Source organism: Vipera berus, assembly GCF_964194415.1.
Source record: "Vipera berus genome assembly, chromosome: 1".
Taxonomy (NCBI): domain Eukaryota; kingdom Metazoa; phylum Chordata; class Lepidosauria; order Squamata; family Viperidae; genus Vipera; species Vipera berus.
The window spans coordinates 348,257,629-348,285,108 of record NC_138202.1 but is presented as its reverse complement, the minus strand read 5'-3'; the positions used below and the strand labels follow the sequence as shown (position 1 = coordinate 348,285,108).

The window sequence follows — 27,480 nt, the reverse complement described above, 5'->3', positions numbered from 1 at the left end:
AGTCAGTTGCCAAGTGTCCAAATTTTGATCACAAGACCACAGGGATGCTGTAAGGGTCATAAGCAGTGGTGGGATCCAGCTGGTTTGCACCAGTTCAGTAGAACCAGTAGCTAATTGTTTGTTGCCCAGGCCCAGAATGGACTTCCGGAAGCAACACCCACACAGAGAACTGCTTGTTCACATATTTGAATCCCACCACTGGTCGTAAGTCTGAAAAATGGTCATAAGTCACTGTTTTCAGTGCTGTTGTACCTTTGGATGGTCCCTAAATGAACGGTTGTAAGTCTAGGATGACTTATACATTCCATCATGGAAGGAATTCTCTATCTAAGAAAACTAGAAAGTCTCTGAAGCTGCAACCGGGTACCTAGATTTGTGTCTGTCACTTCATATGAATTAGAATTTCCAGCCATGGAAAATGGAGGAAAACAGATTTTTAACATCCTAGCCATCAGTACTTTTCTGTGGAGCAGTTCTGGAAATATTTTAACTGGGTTGCATCTGTTAGGGAAATAACCATCAGCAGAAAACTGGATTCAATGACTTTAAAATTCCTTACTATTTTGTCCGTGTGCATATGTTTAGGATTTAAGGAGCCTGGAGGATATTGGTGTTCAATAATATTTCTGCTTTACCATGAAGGTCTAAAATAGAGTATAAGGGTATGATTGGTCAAAAGCCCACTTAAGAAGCTTGTGTCACATTCAAAAATTGTTTCATAATGGTTGGAGTTCCTTAAGTATATATTGTTTCCTAAAGCTCTACTACATTGTTTTTTTACATATATTTTTTTTCCTTCCAACCAGGGGTGCCTATATAATCCTCTTCCAGTACCATGTTCTATGCATCTGCCCATGAAAATTGACACTGTCATAAATCTGTTCATCTTTAAGTTTACCAGATGATTCATAGTTTTTCTTTAACAAGAAGATTACGTCTATCTGGAGTTGAAAACAACAGAATCTATCTCTGCAGTTGCAAGGTCCAAACTGCAAGGCTGGACATTGAATGGGGCCTGAGATTCTACTCTAGATTCATTGATTTGGGAGGAAAACCCGTGCATCTCAGTTGGTCTTGTCATTGAACAAACATCCAGAGATGGGATCATTAATGGTGGCTTTTATGTATCTATGTTGTTTTTGGTGAGCCAAATTTCAATACATTACCAGGGCTATGAAGATCCTCAAAAAAAATTTCATGCTGTATAGCAACCTCCTTTAACAGACCAGTCAACTGATTTATTTTTTAAAAAAACTGATGTTGATGTTATTCATTCAATTGTGCCCAACTGTTGGTTATTCTGTGGTCCAGGTCTCTCCACATCTTACAATCTTGCACTGCTTCTTTGAGTTGTTCTATGCTCTGGCTAGTGTCAGCTTTGATGGTGTCCAGCCATTGTGTTTTTTGATGACCTGGTTTCCTTTTACTGCTAATTCTTCCCAACATAATTGCTTTCTCCAGTGAACTCCATCATGTGAGACTTAAAAAAAAACTAAGGATACTTAAATTATTATCTAGTGAGGATTTTTTTAAAAAAACTGAGCTGGGTAAAGTACCTCAAGAATCTTTTTATCTTTGCATAAATTTTAAATAGTGTAGCACATTTACAGTAGTACTAAGTTTGCCTATGGTTTTCATTTCTTTTCTGAGGTTTCTTAGAATTCCTCTGGAAACATTTAGCGTCTTGTAGACAGAAATTGCTGAAGAAGGAACTCAGCTATGAGACAAGGTGTTTCTAGGAGCACTCTGGGCTTTTTAATAGCTAAGTTGGAAACAAACATTTTTCTCCCTCAGTCATTTTCCTACAAATCGCACCTCAATCCTCCAGGGCTTCTACAGGACAATATGACCACAAGCCAAACTATAGCCATAAATATTATTTTATTGTGGATCCCTCTGGGAGTGAAAATACCAAATCCATTTCAAGAGAAATTAATGGATGGTTCTTGTAGATTCAATGAAATACAGTCTCATCCCAAAAGATTTCACTCTCTCCCAGTGTGTGTAGTCAGCCTGGCCTCTAGGGCAGGGGAAGAATGGAGAATCTGGGAGCCTTCATTAGCATCAGTGTCTTAACTTCAACTGTAAAGTTTTCAACTATTTCCTTACCCCGGGAAAAACAGAACCACAGTTTAAGGCTTAGAAAAGATCAGGGCCTTATAGTAGGTTTTCACATAGAGTATGTATTGTGTAGTGTTGGGCTTCAGGGTTTAGTGACCATGGTTTAGACAACCTATTTTGCTGGTAACTGTGACTGGCATCTTTAGACTGTGACTGAATCTGAAGATGCCTGCCAAAGATGATATAAAAAAGTCAAGAAATCTGTTGTCTAAACCAGGGCTCTCCATCTTGGCAACACGGCTGGCTGAGGATTTCTGGAAGTTGAAGTCCACAAGTCTTAAAGTTGCCAAATTTGGAGACCCCTGGTTGAAACCATGGTCACTAACCCTGAAGCCCAGCACTGCCTGAAACAGAGTCTTGTCTGCTTAGCCTAATCAATTCTGTTCTTCCTCCAAACAATTAAGTGCAGCCAGGATGCTCACAAAGACGTCCACCCCTGGATTACTGGATTGGGAACAGTGATTTTAAGATTAGTACTGGCCTGGTTTAAACAATAAATGAGGAAAATGTCTCCTTGGCCCAACTCATCCCTTTAGAAATAGTCTTCGCCTTTTCTCTTTTCATAAGTACTGTGGGCTCATTTAATCTCCCACTGTCTCATTTCATAAACTATGCCATGTCTTCCGCCTTCCTCTTTCCCTTTCCTCTCCCCAACAACCCCCAACTTTGGTTAATAAATGTGCTTGCAAGAGCCATCCGCTTCTGACATAAGCAGCAAAACAGACCTGGACTGCAAGAAAAAGTAGAACCAACAGCCATTAGATGTCTTGAGGTCAGACTGAGCAAATGTCAAGTATAAAAGACTGAAGCTATTGCTTCTGCTCTGTATGTCTGTTCTTCAGAGTACATATCAAGTCTGTTTGGGGCAAGTTTTGTTTGCATCCTATCTAGGGATATGCATACCACATTCTCAAATGGAAAGAAAAGATTGACAAGCAAAGCCCAAACCTTCTAAATCAAATTGGCTGAATATGATGTATTTTTACACTTTAAAAGATCTAATTTTGACAGAATTAGGTGTGTACCTTTGAGATATGTCAAAGAGAGTGAGGCTTAATACTTGGCAGAACTTCAAAATGCTAAGCAAGATCAAACCTGACCTCCATTGGGATGGAAGTCTATCAACAAATCTCAGAGTTGTAAACCAGACAGGAAGGTTTAAGAAGAAAAATTCTAAGAAGGCACTGTCTTATGGAGATTCTCAGTCAAGCAGGTCATGGTTGTCCCAAAGGTGCTTTTTCAAAAGGAAACAGGACTTTGTTTTTCCTTGAAGATATTTCATTTCTCATCCAAGAAGCTTCTTCAGTTCTGACTGAATAATGGAGGATGGAAGGATTTATATTCCTTGCAGTCATCTAGTCATTAGCACTCTTCCTGAGAGTTGTTGAGACCACTTAGAGGTTTATCTGTGCCCTCAGGGTCACCTAAATAGTGCAAATGGGTGTGGAGCCTTCTTGGAATGGCTGGAAGGACTGTGTTGTAAACAGGAGATAGGGGGTGTCATTGCCTGAGAACAAATATCTTCCATAGCTGCCAATAAAATGACCCAGGTGTTTCTACGAGGTCATCAGAAGTCATCTTAACCAGATCACTGCTCAACCTTTAACTCTATTTAAGCTGTTACTGGTTTCCTACTGATATAAGACAATCCCTATAATGTTTGACAGAGCAGGTATGTAGGATAGGCTGAAGCACAGGTGTGCTGATAAATATTTAACAGTTTTGCCCTCTCTGTTTTCCACCGCAGTGCTAGCTGCTAAACAACTCATCATGTAATTTGCATTTGCAGCTCAACTCTGCTTTTGACTGCTCAAAAATTTCCCAAAATTTAACAATCAACTCATACCAGCTGACTCCAGCACACACCACTGGGCTGCAGACGTCAGTGGCTTCTAGAACATAATTTGCCTTCCTCAAAAAAACAACAACAAGGAGAACATCTACAATTGCAGAGACCAGAGCAAATGAAATATAGCAGCTACCTACCAAATAGGACTGATTCGACTGCTACCTTACCCACAATTGAGCGTTTTTCATTCAAATTTTTCCAAGCTTTAAAGCAGGAGTGTCAAACTGGAAGCCCGTGGGCGGATGCGTCACATGGAGGCCATGTCCATCCCAGCTCCACAAAGGGAAAAAAAATGTCACGATATGTCAGGATACATCAAGTGACACAATTGAGTTTGACACCTGTGCATTAAAGTCAAGTGATTGGAAACTCTCCTCTAGAGTAGCAGGAAGCTGAAAAGAGTTGCCTTAGAGGGGAGATGGGTGGCATAAAACTTTAATCAATAAATAGATAAGAATACAACAGGAACGAGAAAACTAAGTATTAGTACCGCTTTATAAAGCCCTAATAAGACCACACGTCAAATACTGCAGCCAATTTTAGCTACCATGTTACAAAAAAGATGTGGAAAGTTTGGAAAAAATTCATAGAAGAGCAACTAAGATGATCAAAGGCTTGGAGACCAAAACATATGGAGAACAGCTGCAGGACTTGGGTCTGGCTAGTCTAAAGAAAAGAAGAAATAGGGGAGACACGATAGCAGTATTCCAGTATCTGAGGGGCTGCTTCAAGGCAGAGGGGGCCAGGTTGTTCACCAGAGCACCAGAGGGAAGGGCGAGAAACAATGGTTGGAAGCTGATCAAAGAGAGAAGCAACCTGGAATTAAGGAGAAACTTCCTGACAGTGAGGACAATCAACCAGTGGAACAGCTTGCCTCCAGAAATCGTGGCCGCTCCATCACTAGAGATTTTAAAGAAGAGGCTAGACAATCACCTGAGATGGTATAGAACGGTTCTGCTGCTTGAGCAGGAGGCTGGACTTGAAGACCTCCAAGATCCCTTCTAGCTCTATTCTGTTCTAAAACCAGGTGAGGCATAAACACTTATCTATTCCAAGTAAGTCCACACTTGGCATACTTCATCCAGTTCTGGTCACCACAATATATATATATATATATAAAGACTTTTAGACTCTGGAAAGAGTGCCGATTAGAGCAACAAGGATGATTAAGGGGGTGGAGGCTAAAGCATATGACGAATGTGGATATATCCTAGACATATACAGGAATATGGATATGTCTAGTCTAATGAAAAGAAGGACTAGGGGAGACAAGACAGCAGTATTCCAATATTTTGGGGCTCCTACAAAGACAAGAAAGTCAAACTATTTGCCAAAGCACCAAAAGGTAAGACTAGAAACAATAGATGGATATGACCAAGGAGAGAAACAACCTAAACCTAAGGAGAAAATTCCTAAAGGTGAGAGCAGTCAACGAATGGAATGGCTTCCCTTCAGATGTTGTGGGTGCTCTATCACTCGAGTCTTTCAAGAAGAGATTGGACAACCACTTGTCTGGAATGGTGTAGGGTAGTGATGGCGAACCTTTTAGAGATTGAGTGCCCAAAAACCGGCCCCTCCCCTCCCCACCACCCCAGCCGCTCCACCCCCTGCCCACTCCGTCCCTGCTCTGCCCTCGCCCGCAGGGCCACCCACCACCTCTACGGCCTGCCGCAGATCACCCAGGCGGCCCAGCAGCGCTATGGCAGCCACGCTTTCCATCTGCACCCCGCAGCATCAACTGCGCATGATGGGGCATGAGGGCAGGATCATTTCCCTGCTGCCTGGCTGCCTTGTCCTTGGCTGCACTGCTCCGCAACAGGGGTTGCTCAGGGGTGTCTCTCCTCTGGGGGGGCTGTTGGTGAGGAGGAGGCCATGGAGGAGGTGGGGCTGGGGCAATGGTGCGCATGCCCACAGAGAGGGGTCTGAGTGCCACCTCTGGCATGTGTGCCATAGGTTCGCCACCACAGGGTTTCCTGCTTGAGCAGGGGGTTGGACTAGAAGACCTCCAAGGTCCCTTCCAACTCTGTTATTCTGTTATCTGTTGTTATTGCTTTGTCTTTGGTGGCTCACTCAAATCATGAAAAACATTTCCTGCAGAGAGATAAGCGCTCAGAACCCACCTGTTCTGTACCAGCCTGCTACCGGCCCTGCAGAAAAGGCAGGGACAACCCCTATACAAACGGCAAGAGGCTGGAATTACGCCTGCCAAATTTATAGCTACAAAAACAAACAAGACACAAACCAAGAAACAGGAGCTTTAAGAAACACGAACTATCCAAGCGGTTGCCTTCAGCAAACCAGCCCTCCCCACACATTCCCCTTATATAGAGTTCAGGGCGTGGCTTCTCTCTGCCTCTTTCCGAGAAGCCCCATTGCCTTCCTCTGTTTACTCCTAATTGACTGCCTCCTGCATCGGGCATCCTTGAACAGGGCCAGCTGTGGGTCATCTTCATCCACGCTGTCAGGCTCACACAGCTGGGTCTCCGTGGTGACCAAGTGGGAGGGGCCTGGCTGAGGGCTCTCATCAGCAAGATCTTCAACCCCCTCAGCAAGGTCTTCAACACCCCCCTCCTCCTCCTCTGAGTCGTCCGACCCAACTGCCGAACCCACAGGCTGACCCTGAATCACAACACCACCTTACATTCCATGAACAAGTAAAATTAGTGCAATTCCACCATGCTTTTGGTATTGGTTGACTGTGAGTATTTAACACAGAAGATTTGACTGTAGGACTCCAGCAAGCTAAAGATATTGTTCAAATGAATAAATATTGACTATTTTGTAAGTATTCTGTCTGGTTTGTCTTCACCTGCTCTAAAAATTGAGCTTCCTACCTTCATCGCTGTTGTCATCTACAAGGATGATCTCTTTCAAGAGGTGAGCCGGAGTGTGATTTACAGCGCTGTGAACTGATCGCAGAATGACTGAAAGTGCCTCATTGACAAAGATAAAGATAATAGAAATCTGTGGGAGATCCTTTGCATATTTAAGCTCTTTACACCTGGGGAGACAGAGAGGAAAAATATTAGCTGAAAACTTAAAAAATTATGAAAACAAAGAAGTATAACCCATGATAACCATGCCTGCCCCACCTGACAAGGAAGAGGAGAAGGAAAAGGAGAAGGAGAAAGAGGGAGGAGGAGAGGAAGAGGAGAAGGAGGAGGGGAAGGAGAAAAAGAGGAGGGGAAGGGGGAGAGAGAGGGAGGGAGAAGAGGAGGCGGAGGGGAGGGAGAGATTGATTTGGAACACAAGTAATCCTTGATTTACAGCAGGGGTCGGTCTTCAAATTTGGCCCTTTTATGACTTGTGGAGTTCAACTCCCAGAATTCCTCAGCCAGGTCGTAGAATGGGGCAAAGCGCACTCAACAAATGTCTTGCTTAGCAACAGAAATTTTGGGCTCAATTGTCATAAATCGAGGACTACCTGTACTCCAATTCAACCTATAGCATATTATATATGGATTTTTAGGTATCCCAGACCCTTAGGAAGAATTGCAGTTACCAAAGTGTCAAATTCAGTCAGAACTATTTGATAATGCGCAAATAACAAAAGTATTAATAATCCCGGGCCTGAAATATACATCTTTAGATTTAGAAATATGAAGTAATTACCAAAAAAAGACGAATGGCTACAAAAGTTGATGGAGTTAGCAGAGATGGCTAAATTGATTGTTCTGATAAAAGAAAATAATATAAGTACTTGTTTCTACTTGGAAACTGTTTCTGGACTTCGTGCTTGAGGTGGGGAAAAAAAGGATACTTTAATTTTGGGTTTTACTGATCAGACTGATTTGTTGTTACATAAAAAAGATTTGTTCTTCAAAGAACACAGTCCAGTATACAGCTGCAGAAGACAAAGTAAATTCTATGTTTGGGATAATCCGGAACAGAAGGGGAGATAGAACTATCACTATAATTATACTGTCACACACATATCGGTAATGAGACCACACTAGCATTCTGGCCGATGTACCTTCAGAAAGATAATTTAGAGGGAAAAAGAGCCAGTTTGGTCAGTACCAGGCTAGATACTAGGAAGCTCTGAGTTCTAGTCCCAATTTAGGCATAAAAAACTTGCTGGGTAATTGGGTCAATCACCAGGAGACTGTGAGTTCTAATCCCGCCTTAGGCAAGGAAACTGGCTGATGACTTTTGGCCAGTCATCCTTTCTTAGCCAACCCAACTTGTGGGGAAAAATAGGATGATATTTACTGCAGAATTCAATCTTCTACAGAAAGGCCTCAACCCATCTTGATAAATTTTATTTATCATGCAAATAAAATGAAGGTGACTAGACTTCAAGTCCCAGAATTCTCAGCAATAGCTATGCTGGCTGTGGAATTCTGGGAACTGAAGTCCACATGCCAGGAAATTTGCATATTAGAATGGGAAACCCTTCCTTAAATAATGGCTTCTGAGAAGTGAGCCAGGCAGTTCAGGCTTGTGAGCTTCCAAGTAGAATCAGTTCACTACTGTAAACCTCAAAAGCAGAAGCAGATTGACTGAGAGCCAACTCAGAAGGGTTATTTCCTGTATTCTTAGGATTCAAGGCACATACATGGGCTGTGCTCAGTTTTGGTTCAAAGTAAACAGAGTAGGCTATCAGCAGGACTTGTCATTTCTTATATTAGTTCTCCTGGATCAGATCATAGTGGCCAAAACAATGCATTCTGAAAACTCATTGCAAAACCTCTCAAGGCAGTGAGTTCCCAATAAGACAGTTAAACAAATGGTCTCTAAGGGGTGTGTGTGTGTGCTTATGTCCACTGGCAGGCCTATCATGCCTGTCACATTTGGATTTTCTTATTTTCTTGGCTGTTCAAATTTGTCATTTTTGATTGACAAATAAAAATATATGTCAATAAATAAATAAAATGGGAGGGACGTTTGCCCTCTTTGATTGTTTCTCCCAAACAATTAGTACATCATCATCATCATCATCATCATCATCATCATCATCATCATCATCATCATCAAGTTGGAAGGGACCTTGGAGGTCATCTAATCCAACCCCCTGCTCAGGCAGGAAACCCTATACCATTTCAGAAAAATGGCTGTCCAGTCTCTTCTTAAAAACTTCCAGTGTTGGAGCATTCACAGCTTCTGGAGGCAGGTTGTTCCACTGATTAATTGCTCTAACTGTCAGGAAATTTCTCCTTAGTTCTAGGTTGCTTCTCTCCTTGATTAGTTTCCATTCATTGATTCTTGTCCTGCCTTCAGGTGCTTTGGAGAATAGCTTGACTCCCTCTTCTTTGTGGCAGCCCCTGAGATATTGGAGCACTGCTATCATGTCACCCCTCACCCTACTCTTAATTAAAGTAGACCTACCCAATTCCAGCAACCATTCCTTATACGTTTTAGTCTCCAGTCCCCTAATCATCTTTGTTGCTCTTCTGTGTACTCTTTCTAGATTCTCAACATTTTTTTTATATCATGGTGACCAAAATGTGACATGTTGATGTATGTTACTTTTATAGGCCATCCTTGGCTTACAAGAGTTTACTTAGTGACCATTCAAAGTTACAATGGTAGGGAAAAAAGTGACTTACGACCTTTTTTTTTTACACTTATGACCCTTGCGACATTTCTGTGTTCACGTGATCAAAATTCAGATGCTTGGCAACTGACTCATATTTATGATGGTGGCAGTGTCCTGGGGTCATGTGAGATCACCCTTTACAACCTTCTGACAAAGTCAACAGGAAAGCCAGATTCAGTTAACAACTGTGTTACTAACTTAATCAATCCAGGTTTTTACTTAGCAACCGTGGCCCCAAAAAATCATGAAATGAGGTAAAACTCCCCTAACAAATGTCTTGTTTAGCAACAGAAATTTTGAGCTAATTGTAGTCATAAGTCAAGGAGCTGTTATTTGTAAGCAATAAACAGGTATCAAGCAGTTCTGAGATCCTGTCCGCCTTGAATTTGTCTGGTCCCCTTTCAAAAGCAGTTCATTTGCGACCATTAGTGCCTTCTTTTTTAAAATAGCAATAGCAAAAATCCCATTGCTTACCCCTGCACTGAATTCTCTGAAGTCTACTCTATTTCCATAATAATCTCCATCAGGGGAAAATAACCCCCACTCTGAATGGAATTCTACAAAGCATTTTCCTTTTAAGATATGCGCTTTTAAAATGCATTTCATTGCTCTGTTTCAACCAAGAGTGGCATCAAAATATTCAAGCGTGGAAAGCTCAATGGAGAACTAAGTTTCCTTCTGCACATTAATCCATGAAGAACAGATCAGGACAATTCACACTGGAATTCACATTATATGTTATTCTTCAAGCATCCTTCTTTTGCACTTTAGTGGCAAGAAACAAAGAAAGCTATCCAGCCAAATGATATTTTATTTATTTTTCTGAACTGCAAGCCAAGATGAGCTTGTTAGATTGCAATCACCAAAGACGTTCTTAGATCCAAATGCAGATAAAGTTATGTCTATTCCATCATCCCTGTCTACTTAGAGGAATCAGGAATAGAAATAAGCAGAGCCAAGGAATTTATCTATACAGACATTCTAAAGCAGGAGTGAGTAATCCACTATTTCTAGACCATTTATGGTGTCCAACGGACTTCACACTGGGAATAAATTTAGAATGGCCTGGTCTTGGGAACTGGGAAGATGACCTTGGAGAACCTATTTAGAAACCAGGTCAAAAATGAAAACAAAATCTGCAGAACCACGTTCTGAGCTGAGGGAGAAGGGAAAATAACAGTACTAGCTCTTCCCTGATTCCCTGGGATATGAGAGGGAGGCATGGAAAAACACAATCAGGCTTGCAAGCTTCTGTTATAGACAATCTCAATGAAATACAGTTCTCATTTTCTTGAGAACTCTGTTTGCTGATCTGGACAAACTTCAGAGGCTGACATCAGGAGTGAAAGATTGCTTTAAGTTTGCAGAGACATTGTACTCATTAAACACATGCATGCACAGAGAGAGAGAGAGAGGGAGAGGGAGAGGGAGAGGGAGAGGGAGAGGGAGAGGGAGAGGGAGAGGGAGAGGGAGAGGGAGAGGGAGAGGGAAGGAGGGAGGGAGAGGGAAGGAGGGAGGGAGAGGGAAGGAGGGAGGGAGAGGGAGGGAGGGAGGGAGGGAGAGAGGGAGGGAGGGAGGGAGGGAGGGAGAGAGAGAGAGAGAGAGAGAGAGAGAGAGAGAGAGAGAGAGAGAGAGAGAGAGAGAGAGAGAGAGAGAGAGAGAGAGAGAGAAACACCAAATAGCAATACAACTTGGACTTATATACTGTTTCATAGTGCTTTACAGCCCTCTCTGAGTGCTTTATAGAGTCATCATCTTGCCCCCAACAATCTGGGTCCTCATTTTACAGACCTCAGAAGGATGGAAGGCTGAGTCAACCTTGAGCCAGTCAGGATCAAACTCCAGGCTGTGGGTAGAGTTAGCCTGCTGTATTGCATTCTAACCACTATGTCACTATGGCTCAGTTTCCCACAAGTTATCTCTATTTTGGTTAAAGGAAAGGGTAAGGGGAAAATGGCTGCAAGCTTGGGGCACCTATTGCACCACGTTCAAAAGCTGAAAGACTACATGTAAGGTGGAGATACAATGAAAGAAGTATCACAGGAGCTTTGGTGAAGTGTAATGGTACAGTGTGTGGGTATAATCTTGGGAGATGGGGCAAAAAAATCACACTAAACTATGGTCAGATAAGAAAGAATGTAGCCAACGAGTGAAGAAGGAGAATGCAAAAGTTGGGTTGAAACTTAACATTAAGAAAACTAAGATCATGGCATCCGGCCCTCTCAATTCCTGGCAAATAGATGGGGAAGAAATGGAGGTAGTGACAGATTTTATTTTCCTGGGCTCCAAGATCACTGCAGATGGGGACTGTAGTCAAGAAATTAAAAGACGCTTGCTCCTGGGGAGGAAAGCCATGGCAAACCTAGACAGCACACTAAAAAGCAGAGACACCACCCTGTCAACAAAAGTGCATATAATCAAGGCTATGGCCTTCCCAGTTGCAATGTATGGCAGTGAAAGTTGGACCATAAGAAAGGCCGAGCGCCAAAGAATTGAGGCCTTTGAACTAGGGTGCTGGAGAAGACTCCTGCGAGTCCCTTGGACTGCAAGGCGATCAAACTGGTCAGTCCTAGAGGAGATCAACCCTGACTGCTTTTTAGAAGGCCAGATCCTGAAGCTAAAACTCAAATACTTTGGCCACCTAATGAGAAGGAAGGACTCACTGGAGAAGAGCCTAATGCTGGGAAAGGTTGAGGGCAAGAGAAGTAGGGGACGACAGAGAATGAGGTGGCTGGATGGAGTCACTGAAGCAGTAGGTGTGAGCTTAAATGGACTCCAGAAGATGGTAGAAGACAGGAAGGCCTGGAGGAACATTATCCATGGGGTCGCGATAGGTCGGACATGACTTTGCAGCTAACAACAACAACAACAACAGTCTGCAACTGTATGGTGGGTGTAGGAAGACACCCAGGAGAGACCCAATTGGGCAGTGTATGCGATTCCAGGAGGAAACATGTCCATATAAGCTAATTCTATTTTCATGTAAAGCTACAGTAACAGAACTTTGCAGGTCTGAAAGTACAATTATTTTGCCATCTCCTTTACAGACTGTTCTCAGGGAGGCACCCTTTTGGATCTCTTGCTCTGCCCATTATACAGCTATAGGCTATGCTCCCTCTTATCTGACCATTGCCTAGGGCAGTATCTCTTTGTCTGGTCTTCCAAAATCATTTCCACATACCATTACATCAGGCAACTGGACTCCGTGAAAGAAAATATGGGGCATTTGAGAATTTATTGACTCCCAATTTATTGGGGGCATTGCTTGAAATATAAAAGCACCCATGACTCTTTAGGCTGACTGTTGAACACAAAGCTCATGATCACCTGACTTGCTGTCTTGTACCAAGGAACACTGGCCTTGCTTTTAACATCTGGATCACTTGAGCCTTGTCCACAACATGATCACTCCATTCACATGATTTCTTTTCATACAGTTCTATTCATCTGAACTTGACTTAGATCCTACAGCTGGATTATTTAGCTGTCTTGCTGGAAACTCACTGCCTTGAATACCCTTTCTTCTCCCTCAATCTTGTAAAACAGAACATTACCACTTTAAAATTCAGTGACACATACAAACTCTGAAGACTTTGGAATGCTACTTGCTACAGTTTCATGCAGAAACTGGCAAGGCATAACCACCCTGACCTGATAAAAAAGGAGGAAGAGGAGGAGGAGGGGGAGGGGGAGGAGACCACCTGCCACAGTCAGTCTATTTGACATCTGCTTAAAGTTGAAAGTGTTTTTTTTTGATACTGTGATACTCATTAGCAAGATTTAATGCAATGAACAGGATGGGGTTAGAAGAATTCCAAGAAACTATTTCCCATCTACAACTATGGTTATCTTGATATACATTAGGATGGGAGAACCAGTGGCTATGTGCTAGATTAAGAGCAGGGAAACTTGAATTTTAGTCCTGCCTTTAGGCTTAAAAGCCAACTGCACGACATCTATGACCACACATTCTCTCTAAGAAGGCAGTGACAAAATATGTTCAAGAATATTGCATAAAGAACTGTAGGAAGTCAGCACCCCACCCCCCCAAGAATGAAATGTTTTGGGGAATATTAAAAAAGGCAGGATAGAATATTTCCCCTAAAGAGAGAAATGGAGGGGGGAAAAAAGACAGAAAGCATCCCCAGTCATCCTGCTATAGAAAAAAGCCTCAAGCAAAAAGGACAGTCTTTAGGACAGACATGTGAAACACATGACGTCACGTGACATCGCACAACATATCGGGATAGTTTTGCCATTGCCGGCAATGGGGTGGGCTTGGCTTCCACGTGACCCATCCGGCCTATGGGGGGGCAGTTTGACACCCCTGCTTTAGAAGATTTTGAATGGATATTCAGAAAGACTGGGCCAATCTATTCATAAACAAAACACCTTCAGCCCCTACAGCTGATGGGTTTAAGAATTTACATTCCCTCACCTGAATTCTAAAGACAGGACGTGACCTTTAGGACGTAATGGGATCAACCCATCACCATTGACACAAGGCTCACTACATTGCACAACCCCTTGGAGCATCTTAATGAGAAGGTATAAAAACCCACCTACTCTCAACTCCATTTTGTCAGCTGTCCCAGAACTGCATGCTGTTGCTGGTTCTGCTTATCAATAAACAAGAACCTTCTTTCCTAAGCGGCCTCCATTTTATTTCCAGCATCTTAGCCTCCATTTTATTTCCAGGCTTGGAACTGGACCTGATTTTTCTTTTAACAGAACTTTGTGGACTTGTCCAGAAGTCAAGGTTGACTTGAGGGTAAAGAAAAAAAATGAAAAGATCTTTAATTTTTTCTAACTACCTTCCTATGAATCAGAAAGCTGGTGAGTCTTTTCACTAATAACGCAGAAGCTTGCAGTCGACTGTTCACAGTGTTTTCTTCATCATTCTGAGAAGCACATATTACAATACCGATAGCTGTGTGTGTGTGTGAGGAGTGGAATTATATCTATTAAGTTAGCCCTTGCAGCAACATTCATCCCAATTTCCCCATGTTCTGAAATCCAATTAGTACCAAAATTAGTGAGCTCACAAACAGAGCTATTTGAATCGGTCAATAGGACCAATACATATACTGTTATTATGTGCATGAATATTTTATTTTTATTTATTTATTAAATTTGCTTGCCACCCATGTTATTGCAAGGTGATGCAGTCACTACTGCAAAATTTACTCTTATTTAGATAAATGGCCTGCCCTTCAGATATTTCATAAGGGCAGATTGCCACAAACTGTTAGAAGAGCTATCAATCAATTAATCAAAGTAGCTCAAACCAGAAAGGACTTCTGAGGAAGAATGGTGAAGACAGCTTTGTGAAAAGTAGGGCTGATGTTTGTGGATAAGAACAGGGAACAGGGAAGTAGATTAGATCCTTTGACCCTCTCTGGACAAAGAGAGGATGCAAGAATATCCAAGCTGTGCTCTGTGTAGCAACAGCACTTAGACATATATACCACCCATAGTGCTTTACAGCACTCTCTGGGTGGTTTACAATGTCAGCATATTGCTCCCAACAATCTGGGTCCTTATTTTACTGACCTCGGAAAGCTAAGTCAACCTTGAGCCCATCAGGATGAGGGAACTAGGAAATGAGGGAATTTGCCACACTTGCAACAGCCACAAATGGAGCCTTCCAAAAGACACTAAGGTTATGCTTCTCTTGCTAATCACTTTCATAAATCATCTATTAATTTCTGTAAAAAAAGGTAGACACTTGCAAAATGAGTAGGCTGAGTGGGTGCCTACATTCCTGGATGTAAGAAAATGAAGGTATATTTTCAAAACAATTAAGAATTTAAAATAATAACAAAAAGCAAGACAAAGTTCTGGCTACAGAAAGCTTTAAACAGATTAAGGGCTCAGAAAACATTGAAATATCGGATGAGATATTGAATATCTCTGAAAATAAGATGGACGGTATTTAAATTTGATAAATGAAATAAATAATTTTGAATATAAAGTTTTTGAAATTAATCGTAAAGAACAAATGCTTTTTGTGGGAAAGAAACAGTTTTTTGATACTGGAGACATAAGAAGACAAGCAATTTATAAAGGCATTTATAAGATATTTTTGAGGAACTGCACTGGGACTTTGAATCAATAATATCAGCTGTTTTCCCAGAAGAAGCTGTTACAGAAAAAGTGTATTAGAGAGCAACATGTTTAAACAAGAATTTGTCATTAGACATAAAAAAATTGGATGAAGATTTAAATAATGTGAACTGGCAATTTATGGTAGGACAATTAAGCTATATGGACTTTGGAGAAAATTTTATAAATATAATGAAAGCAATTTACTATAGACAACCAGCTAAAATAATTGTAAATGGAGATTTTACAGAGAATTTTAATATTAGAAAAGGCACAAGAAAGGGTGTCCACTATGTCCATTATTATTTATTTTAACTCTGGAAGTACTAAATAGAAATGTTAGACAGGACCCAGAAATGAAAGGTATGGAGATAAAAGATAAAAAATATATAAATTACAAGCATTTGCAGATGATCTGGTATTTACTTTAGAACAGGGCTTTTCAACCAGTGGTACAGGTACCACCTGTGGTACATTGGCAACTAGCAGGTGGTATGGGACCTTCCTAGAAAAGTGGTAGCAGGGTAAGGGAATGAGCTGAAGTGATGGCAGGACCGCAGAAGCCTGAGCGGGAGATGGCTGCAGCTGCAGGGCTGTCAGGGCTCAGCGGAAGCACCAGGATCAGCACCGCTTTCTAGCTGATCAGCACTTCTTCGGGGTTGTCAGGGCTCAGCGGAAGTGCCAGGATCAGTGCCAGGCTCCACCTGGAGCTCGGCGCTGATCCCGGTGCTTCTGCTGAGCCTAGAAGAAGCGCCATTCAGCTGGAATGTTGCAGCATCTCCAGGGTCTAGTGATTTACATTCAGCTGCTTGGCAACTGATTCCTATTTATGACGGTCACAGAGTCCCAGGGTCGTGTGAAGTGACCAAAACCTGCTGCAACCACCCAGCAGATGGGGAGAATAAAAACCAAACTCCCCCCCACTGTCAATCCTCAACAGAAATGGTCACAACAATGAAAACCTTGGACAGGAGGCGGGCAGGCAGGTGTCTTGCTTGGCTGTGGCTTGGGGGAGGCACTTTTTTCAGTGCCATTGTAACTTCAAACAGTCACTAAGCAAACTGTTGTAAGTCGAGGACTACCTGTACTTCATCACTTTTTTCCTTTTTTGGGGGGGGTCATCAAGTTTTTGACACCTTGCTAGGCAACTGGTGGTACTCGGAAGTTGCCATATCCTAAAAGTGGTACAATGGGTGAAAAGGTTGAAAAACCCTGTTTTAGAAGTTCCCTTGTAGACAAGCCCTAAACCATGGACAAAGATTGAAGGATTTGGAGAAGTTGCAGGATTGAAAATGAACAGAGATAAGACTAAAGTGATAGCTAAAAATCTTACAGATAGATACAAAAAAAAATCAACTGTCAGGAAAAACAGATCTCCAGATAGTTAAGAAAGTTAAATAACTGGGGATATATTTACCAGCAAGGTGTGCGACATTAAAAGAAGATAATTATCTTAAACTATTAAAACAAATAAAATCAGATTTGGAAATGGCAAAACTAGTGGGACTTACAAAAGAGGCTGTTTTGAAGGAAAAAAAATTGAAGCAAGGATCAGCAATCATTTGCACAGATTAATAGCAAGATTGTTTTACATCGAAAGAAGGAACACAAAAGTGATTTATGCGATTAGGGTAAAAATGGGACATGTTATCTGGGGTGGTTCTTTTCGGCTTAGCTGACATCTGGCCTGGTAAAAAAAAATTATACTGGATTTGCTTACAGTTAACATAGTGTTTACTTTAGCTATCCTAATCTGATAGCATTTAAATTGGCTTTGTATCTAATTGTCTTTCCACTTAAAGTAAGGGATATTTGTCAGCTTGTTCTCTTGAAAGGAGAAAATGTCCTTTTGTCTTTGGTTCATGCTAGGATAGTGGGATCACTTTCTAATTGCCTTCTAATTGTGGATTTGCTTACAGTTAAAGAGTTGAGATGTGGAATCCTGAGCTTTATATCTATTAATTGGTGTTATTATTTTAGGGCTCTGTTTGAACTTTTTGCTAACACTTGGACTTCTGACTGGATTTGCCTACAGTTAAGGTAAAAGTAAAGATTCCCCCGCACATGCGTGCTAGTCGTTTCCGACTCTAGGGGCCGGTGCTCATCTCCGTTTCAAACCCGAAGAGCCAGCGCTTGTCCGAGGATGTCTCCGTGGTCATGTGGCCGGCATGACTAGACGCCAAAGGCGCACGGAACGCTGTTACCTTCCCACCGTAGTGGTCCCTATTTTTCTACTTGCATTTTTACGTGCTTTCGAACTGCTAGGTTGGCAGAAGCTGGGACGGGTAACAGGCGCTCGCTCTGTTACGCGGCACTCGGGATTTGACCCGCCAAACTGCCGACCTCCCGATCGACAAGCTCAGCGTCCTAACCCACCGAGCCACCGCGTCCCTACAGTTAAGAGATGAGTTAAGGGATCAAGAACTTAATATCTGTTACTTAAGAAGCAATAAAGAGATAGGGTAGTGAAATTGTTTATATTTGTTGTAATGGCTTGGTAGTTGCTTTCTTCGGTTTTTTTCCCTTTGATTTTCTTTTCTAGTACCTTTTTCCTCCTTTTGTTTCTTAGTTCGCGTTATATTTTATTATTTAATGAAAATTTTCAATAGAATTATTTTTTTAAAAGGCCGTAAATTACAAAGTGACTCTAGGAGTCTGTCTGTCTGTCTGTCTATCTCTCTGTCTATCTAGTACCTAGCTATCTTATCTTATCTATATCAGAATTTGGATAATCAACCTTCTGGCCAGTAGTTGTCATAATACAATTAATCTGAATTAGTTCAGTTTAGTCTAATTTTTTTACGGGGATTAATGAATTGAATAAGCGACTCTTCCCAACTCCCTATCCAACCAGATCTGGTTAACTGGGGTTAGAGAGTAGAATTTAGGTCCATTGGCAACAAAGTTATGAAGTTGCTTCGCTTCTGAAAACTCACTTCAAGAGATTCCAGAAGACCTGCCGTGTGATCCAGACCACAAGCGATCCATGTCTTAAGGTCCAGAAGAGTGCCCTAAGTGACAATAGGAACCACAGAATCTTCTTAAAATGAAAAAAAGAGACCTGTTTAGATATCAGGAACAACAAAGCTGAAGCTCTCTTTGATATCTTTATATCTTTGACAGCCCTTTACCTGGGAAGAAGGAGGAATGAAGGTTTGGATATTGAAACATATGGCAGAGAGAGAGAGAGAGGGTTCATAAAAAAAATATTGCATTTTTTCATTAGCCAGGGGCACCCTAGTGTCATTAAGAACTCTAGAGGGCAGTCAGCCTGGAAAACAGGTCACATACCAGAAAACAGAAACAGTCTATAAAAGTGAATTATCTAGGGGTATTGTTTTTACTAGATGAACTAAAATGTTATAATAATTGTGAGGAGTTGGATTTTCCAGGACTCTGCAGGATTTTCCAGGACTCTATTATAAAAAGCAAGGAAAGGAAGACATATTAAAATGTTAAAGCTAAGCATGTCCTAACTTTGAAACCTCAAAGGAATGCGAGAGCATTTCCAGAAACCCAGACTGATAAATTGGTCCAAAGTGGATATAGACAGGTTTGACAATCTGAAGTTATGAATAACCAGAACTGCAAATTGTAATTCATTCTTCACCAGAATAACACATAAACCCGGCAAATATAGACACAAAGCCGGTTTCTTTAAAAACAAGAAGAAAAATAAGCAAAAAAAAATTCAAATCAGGAATGTTCCTTAATAAATAGCCAAACATAATGTAGATAACACAATATCTCATTTTCTCCACACATTTTTCAGCTGCTTTGCTTTGTAACCTGACAACTTCAATATTTGGCTAATGAATGATGATAACTGTGCTGAAATCTCAGCGACAATAATGTTCCATCAATGTTTCTCCTTGACACTCGGCACATTTGAAGAAGTTGTGGGCTTAAATATCAAAGCAGCTTGTCTTCCTCTGAAGAGCAACAAAGATGATCAGGGGACTGGAGGCTAAAAACATATAGGGAACGGCTGCTGGAATTGGGTATCTCTAGTTTAATGAAGAGAAGGATGAGGGGGGACATGATAGCAGTCTTCCAATATCTCAGGGGCTGCCACAAAGAAGAGGGAGTCAAGCTATTCTCCAAAGCGCCCGAAGGCAGGACAAGAAGCAACGGATGGAAACTAATCAAGGAGAGAAACAAGCTAGAACAAAGGAGAAATTTCCTGACAGTTAGAACAATTAATCAGTGGATTAATTAATCAGCCTCCAGAAGTTGTGTGTCCTCCAACACTGGAGATTTTTAAGAAGAGCCAGCACAACCATTTGTCTGAAATGGTACAGGGTTTCCTGCCTGAGCAGGCAGTTAGACTAGAAGACCTCAAGGGACCCCTCCAACTGTGTTATTCTGTTAATGAGAAATGGAGAAAGGTGCCCAATATTTTACACTGGTGGGTTCATTTGTGTTGATCTGGAGTTTCTACCATTTAGAAGAAAGTTTGCAAAACCTCTCTTTAGCTCAGAGTTGAGGTCCCTTCCAACTCTGTTTTTTTTGTTGTTGTTGTTATTCTGGCCCCAGAGATAGATACACAGCAGGCCTGAATTGGGTCTCTTTTCAAAATGGTTTAAGCCAGGGGTAGGCAACCTCGGCTCTTTTATGACTCCTGGACTTCAACTCCCAGAATTCCTGAGTTAGCATGGCTCAGCTTGGAAACCTCTTCCTTTCTCCTCAGCATAGCTGACTCAGGAATTCTGGGAGTTGAAGTCCAGGAGTCATAAAAGAGCCGAGGTTGCCTACCCCTGGTTGAAGCTGATGGAAGGACACTAGAGCAGTTATGTGCTGAGGCTTCTCTCCCCTCCACTTCCACTAAAATGAGCCAGGCTGTTTCACCCCAACTGCAGCAGCAGAGACAGCTCTGCTTTAGTAAGTTAATAAATTTCTTTAATGCCTCCCTCTTGCAATGTTCTCTGGCAGTAACACTGAGGAGGATGAAGGGCACAAATGCCTGAGCTGAGAATTCTTAAGTACTTGCCATTTGAAGAGAGAGGTGTTTTTTTTTTGGTCTTAACTCCCTACTTCCCTACCAAAAGCGAATTAGAAAAGAGAGGAAACACTGAGGGATGTTCCCTTTTTTAAAAAAATTAATACAGGTACTCCTCAACGTACGACCGCAACTGAGCCCAAAATTTCTGTGGCTAAATGAAACATTTGTTAAGTGAGTTTTGCCTCATTCTACAACTTTCCTTGCCACAGCTGCTAAGTGAATCACTGCAGGTGTTGAGTTAATAACACAACTGTTTACTGAATCTGGCTTCCCCATTGACATGGCTGGTCAAAAAGTCGCCAAAGGTGCTCGCGTGACTCCGAGACACAGCAGCCGTTGTAAATATGAGTCAGTTCCCAACTATCTGAATTTTGATCATGTGACCATGGGGATGCTGCAAGGGTTGTAAGTGTGAAAAACGTATTACCATTAAGCCCATTCTCTTTTCAGTGCCTTTGGAACTTTGAACGATCACTGAACGAACAGTTGTAAGTCAAGGACTACCTGTAGGGTGTCAGAGAGCCAGTTTGGTGCAGTGGTTAAGGCATCAGGTTAGAAAGTGGCATAATGTGAGTCTGAGTCCTGCTTTAGGCACGAAGCCATCTGGATGATCTTGGCCCATCCATCTCACTCAGCCCTAGGAAGAAGCAGGCAAGGCCAAACTGCTTCTGAAACCTTACCAAGAAAACTGCAGGGACTTATGCAGGCAGTTGTCAGGAATCCACACTGATCTGAAGGTACCAAAACCAAAAGAAAACAAAGGTGCTTGGGAGAAGCTCAGAAAGTGCCCTATAATGTTGATTATTCATCCCTCTACAGAGATATCTGCCTTGTAGTCATTCCCCTCTTTATAATGCCAACCTCATTGTAATAAAATTTTCATTGTCATGCTTGGTGATGAGCTTGCTTTGCATTTGGACTGCTAATTCTAGTAATGTAGACCTTTCTCTGCAATCTTTCTCTTCGGAAGATCAGAATATTGGGATACCTAGAAAGGCTTGAAGTGCCACTTAGGGGTGGGGTGGGGGTTCATTGTGCAACCGTAACATTTTCTTGTTCAGTTCAGAATGTCTGGTTTACAGCTGGATGCTATTCTATATTCTAGGTTACTGGTAGAGCATATGCCTTCAGTGCTAACCTTAGCAGAGTAACAGAATTGGAAGGGACCTTGGAGGTCTTTTAATTCAATCACCTGCTCAAGCAGGCAACCCTACACCATTTCAGACAAATGGCAGTCCAGTCTCTTCTTAAAAACCTCCAGTGATGGAGCATCCACAACTTCTGAAAGCAAGTCGTTCCACTGATTAATTGTTCTGTCAGGAAATTTCTCCTTACTTCTAGGTTGCTTCTTTACCTGATTAGTTTCCATCCATTGCTTCCTCTCTTGCCTTCAATTCCTTTGAAGAATAAGTTGACAACCCACCCACCACCACCAGCACCTTGTTTGTGGCAACCCCTCAAATATTTAATAGTTCTTAGATTCAATCCCCACATCTCATGTAACATTGGAAAAGACCCAGTTTAAACCCTTGGGTCAGAACTAATAACATCAAGATACCTATCAAAGTCAATAGTTTAAAGCTAGGTGTCCCATTTAATTCTTGTAGTTCTCTTTAACCAGCCTTTTATTAAAAACATGAAGACTGGGATCTTATTCTGTCCTCTAAACAGAAGAGCAAAAGATTATAAGCCAGGAAAAGAATTCTGCCTGGAATTGCCCAACAGAGACCTGATCTAGAACTCTCATACAAATATAGGTTAGCAGCATAAACTAGGAGTGAGCAATCAATCGTTTAGGTTTATAGTTTTTCTGTAGTTTTCACTTTAAAATAGTGGAACTGGAAGTGATTGATGACAGTTGTGGTTAAATGGGAATCAAAGGCCTGAGAAACAGAACTTGCAATTTGCATGGAAACCTGAGAATATAGATAGCCTACCATTAGGATGAGCAATTCAGAAGTACCTTAATATATGTGCCGTGTTCACACAACATATAATACCATATAATACAACAAAAAAAACCCTAAATTAACAAAATAGCCTGGATTCCCACAAGATGCTAACTTATCAAAATTACAAGCTTTTATAGAGATCTGACTAGGCAGAAGCCACCTTCCTAAGTTCCAACGTTGGTTATTAGATTAAGAGCTGTAATGAAATCAATGATCTCTATCATCCTAGAGTAGGCACCCCTTTCCAACTCATAATCTATTTATCCCCTGTCTTGCCTAGCATAAAATGCTGAAGTTAAAACACATTAGAAGCAAGACCAAAAAGACCCATACTTCGAAACCAGATGCAAAAAAAACCCACAAATGCAGATATAATTTCTAGCCTAATAGACAATAATAAAAATACACACCTTTACTTCTGGGATTTGACTAACCACCAAGGTCACTTCCACCAACACTGACTGGGCATGTCACTAGTATATAAAAATGAGAGCACATCCCACTCCCTACCGGCACTGATCAAGAAAACCACTAAGCTCAGAGAGCACCAAAGACACCACAGTCGGCATACTAAGCTATATGAGTGAAAGACCTAATGAGTTGCTTCCATTTTTCCAAAGTTTGGTTAGAGATGGAGGAGAGGAGGGCATGCCTTGCTCTTTGGTTGGGTTATGATAAGAGAGAGAGAGAGAGAGAGAGAGAGAGAGAGAGAGAGAGAGAGAGAGAGAGAGAGAGAGAGAGAGAGAGAGAGAGAGAGAGAGAGAGAGAGAGAGAGAGAGAGAGAGAGAGAGAGAGAGAGATTTCAGGACCCTGGACAGGTCCCATAAAAAAAAAAAAAAACAATTGGCCCGAAGTGTTAATAGACTCCAGATGGCTCCTAACAGATTTCAGCTCATCATTCACTCAGCAATAAAATTCCTCTATGCAGATTGCAAAATAATAAAAATACTTTTAATGAGCTTTCTAACACATGATCTATACGTAGATCTGATGATGTTACCTAGTTTGGTAATGAAACATCTGCAAGAAAACAACCAAGCTCAAAGAGCATCAAGGACCTCACAGTTCAGTCCTGAACTCTAAATATTCTCTTCTATCAGTACGTATGTCAAACGTGCCATCTACCTCGATCAACCTCTTTGCTTCAATAACAGGAACATCATCCACACATGTGCAGAGGCTCTGTTGCAGTGGGGAGCCAACTAAAGCAGCTACTATTCTCCAATGAATCAAAGCAAAGTGTGGCTTTGCTTCCCATTGCTGTTTCGGTTCGAAGGAATGTTTTCAGTCAAAACTCCAGTTAAGTAAGCAAAGTGCAAAATGCCCCTCCACAGATTTTCCAAAACTGGAGATTTCAGCCATTATGTTAGTAATTAATTGGCTTTCAACAATTGGGGAAAAAAACTTTTTATAGGAAAATTGGGGGTGAGGGGTGAGAAAAAGAAATAGTGGAGCACTTTTCTAGAGAAACATTTTCCATTTTGCAACACTGCCTCTCATAGAAGCTTGCCTTAGCACGAGTAAATGCCCAAACTCCCGCAACACATAAACACACAGAGCGAGCTTTTGGTTCCTATCACTCGGTAGAAAACGACCTCTTTCAAACTTCCAATTCACACTGAGAGTGTAAGTTATTGCCCTGATTACAGAGGATTAGCTGAAGAATGCTTGATTAGATCCCTTTGTAACAAACGCTAAGATCAAGCAGAAAATTAATTGAGCTGCATGTGACTACGCGGTGCTTCGGAGAACGTATTACCAGCAGCAGAGACAGAGATAAAGGAGATCTTGCAACCTGCATGAATTCTGCCCCCCCCCTTCTGTTCCCCCCCAACTTTTGAAAGAACAAGCTTTGATTGAGATGCTTTTTTTCCTTTGTGCTTTGCTCTCTTTTTTACATCTGCAGTCCTTCAAAGGGATTTATCAATAGGAAGTCAGTTTATGTCTAATTTATGAAGCACTACGCAAGCAACCCTCTGACTGAGCAAATGTATTCCTCTCTGAAAATACCTGTTTATAGAACTCTTTGATCCAGCACACATAAAGCGAAGGGGATTTCAGTGTTTATGTTGGGCATTATTAATTTATTTCCCTATGACTAGTAAAGTAGCGGGAGCAGAAGAGCATAACTTTTTGAGGGCAGGCTCTGTACTTGGCCTTTGACTGTTCCACAAAGTCTACATTCCCCAAACTGGGTGGGGGGGGGGGCGGGGAATGACAAATAAAATGGCTGGGCCAAGAACTCAGTTTGACCCATCTTTGCTTCTTTTTACAGGAACTAAATCTGGATGGACATTTCTTGACTGTATATATAGACACCCTTCAGATATTTGAAAACAGCTGCTATATTATTAGTAGTGATAGTCATAGTAATAGTAGTAGTAGAGTAGAGGTAGTCCTTGACTTATGACCATAATGGAGCCTGGCCAACATGGTCATAAGTCATGATGGTCATAAAACAAGTCATCACAGGACTGACATCATAATATTATTATTTGGATTTATATACCGCCCCTCTCCCAAGGGACTCGGGGTGGTGTACAGGGCAATTAAACACTATAAACAACACATAATATACAAAAATTAAAATGAAATTAAACCAATAGCCCTAAACAATAAAACACATTCTAAAATTTAAAATTTTTAAAATTTAAGATCTAAAATCCCAGTCCCTCAGTCCAGGCCGGCAAGTTCAAATAGCCAAGTCTTCAGATCGTGGCGGAAGGAGCGAAGGTCAGGAGCCATCCGGAGCTCAACAAGGAGCTGATTCCAGAGGGCAAGCGTGCCCACAGAGAATGCTCTTCCCCTGGGGGCTGCCAGTCGACATTCCCTGACCGACGGCACCCTGAGGAGTCCCTCTCTGTGGGACCGCACAGGATGATGGGAAGTTAATGCCAGCAAAAGGTACTCCCGTAAATACGATTTTTTTGTGGCAGCCCTTTAATGAATTACCATATTTGTTAGGTGAATCTACCATCATTAAGTGAAAACCATGGTCATTAAGTGACTCTACTGTTCACTATGGGGTGTTTTTGCCAAAAATGGGAAATAAATGTGGTTTTTAGGAAAAATATTGTAAATATTGGTCGTGTGACTGCAGGACGCTGCAAACAGCCATATAAACAGGTCGGTTGTGTTGTCAAATGTCCAAAATGCAGTCACAAGTCCACACGAGGGCCAGCCTTTGGAACTTTAGAACCAGGTCGCAAGCACCTTTGGGGCAGTGGCGGGATTCAGATATGTGAACAACCAGTTCTCTGTGTGGATGCCACTTCTAAAAGTCAATTCTGGGCCTGGGCAACAAAAAATTAGCTACCGGTTCTGACGAAATGGTGCAAACGGCTGAATCCCACCACTGCTTTGGGGGGGGGGAAAGGTTCCATTGTAACTTCTCACAATCACTATGTGACCAGTCTTAAGGACTACTGGTAGTAGTAGTAGTAAAATTTATTTACTGTCTAATTCATGGATGCTGAGTGGCATAGAAATCACAAAAATGACTAAAAACATGAAATCAAACAGATAGTCCAGACTAAAATAATCTAAAATAAATAGCACAACAACAACAAAATTCATCAGGGGCTATGGAAAAATTAATAATAAATATTAATCCCAGACCTGGGACCAAAGCCAGTATTTTAAAGCTCTCCAGAACCCTAGGAGAAGGGCACCATCTTTATCTCTGGGGGAGTATTGTTCCAGAGGGAGGGGGGCACAATAGAGAAGGCATGCTTCCTAGGTCCCACAGGATGGCAAGGTTTGATGGAAGGGACTTCAAGCACACCCACTCTTCTGAGCATGCTGGATGGACAAGAAAAGTTGGAGACAAGCTATTTCATAGATATCATCATGTTTTCCTGTTCTCTAGAGTAGGGGTGTCCAGCCTTGGCAACTTTAAGTCTTGTGGACTTCAACTCAGAATTCCCCAGCCAGCATGGCTGGCTGAGGAATCCTAAGAGTTGATTTTCCACAGATCTTAAAGGTTGCCAAGGTTGGACACCTCTGCTCTAGACTAAACATACTCGATAGCTCTAACCATTTCTCACATCCTTATTCTTACAGGCCCTAGCACAATGGATGCTTTCTTTTTTACTGTCAATGTTTTTCCTAAATACGATATGCAGAATTGGATGCAGTCTTCTCGGTAGATTTGGTAGATGGTGACTTCAAGTCCTGCCTTACCTATGGAAACCACCTGGGTAACTTTGGGCCAGTCACTCTCTCTCTCAGCCCAACCCACCTCACAGGGTTGTCGTGGTGGGGAAAAATAGGAGGAGGAAGGTGTGTTGGGTATGTTCATAACCTTGAGATATTTTTTTTAAAAAAATGATAAAGGCAGGATACAAATAAAGAAATACATTTTTCAAGAGGTTTGAATCTGCCTGTTTGTGAATTGCCTCGTGAGCCCATTAGTCTATTCTTTGGATTTTTACTGAAAGTAATACATACTTTAGACTGCTGGATCTCCTGCTAATTCAGCGATCTGAAAGCCCATTAGGCTAAATTCCTTTGACTTGTCTCCATTTTAATCGGAAGCTAAAGCACTTGAGTTAATTGTCATTGCTGTTGTCTTTGGCTTCCATAAAATCCACAATGAAAGTCAGAGTTAAGTGTTTGCCAAATAGCGAAAGCTGGCATTCTGAAGGTGGGCAGCGAAAGAGAGCCAAATAAATAGATTGGAAAGAAAAGAAACCATGAAGTGCACCAGAGACTTTTGCTGCCTCCCAGGGGTTCTTGTAGAAGAAGGGGGTCAAAGACAGTCAAGATGGTGGTGGTTGCTCTTGTTAGCTGCGAAGTCGTGTCCGACCCATCACGACCCCATGGACAACGTTCCTTCAGGCCTTCCTGTCCTCCACCATCTTCTGGAGTCCCTTTAGGCTCACACCTACTGCTTCAGTGACTCCATCCAGCC

General features: G+C 41.7%; 1 protein-coding gene across 1 annotated transcript in view; it reads right to left on the bottom strand.

The window, feature by feature from the left end:
- The window catches only part of GALNT17 (polypeptide N-acetylgalactosaminyltransferase 17), a gene marked incomplete at its 5' end in the record, with an annotated part of 307,617 nt that overhangs the window by 157,321 nt on the left and 122,816 nt on the right, over window positions 1-27,480 (bottom strand). The window contains one exon of the mRNA XM_081333857.1: window positions 6,805-6,971. Within this exon, the coding sequence (XP_081189983.1) occupies window positions 6,805-6,971 (167 nt within the window). The remainder of the gene's footprint in view (window positions 1-6,804; window positions 6,972-27,480) is intronic.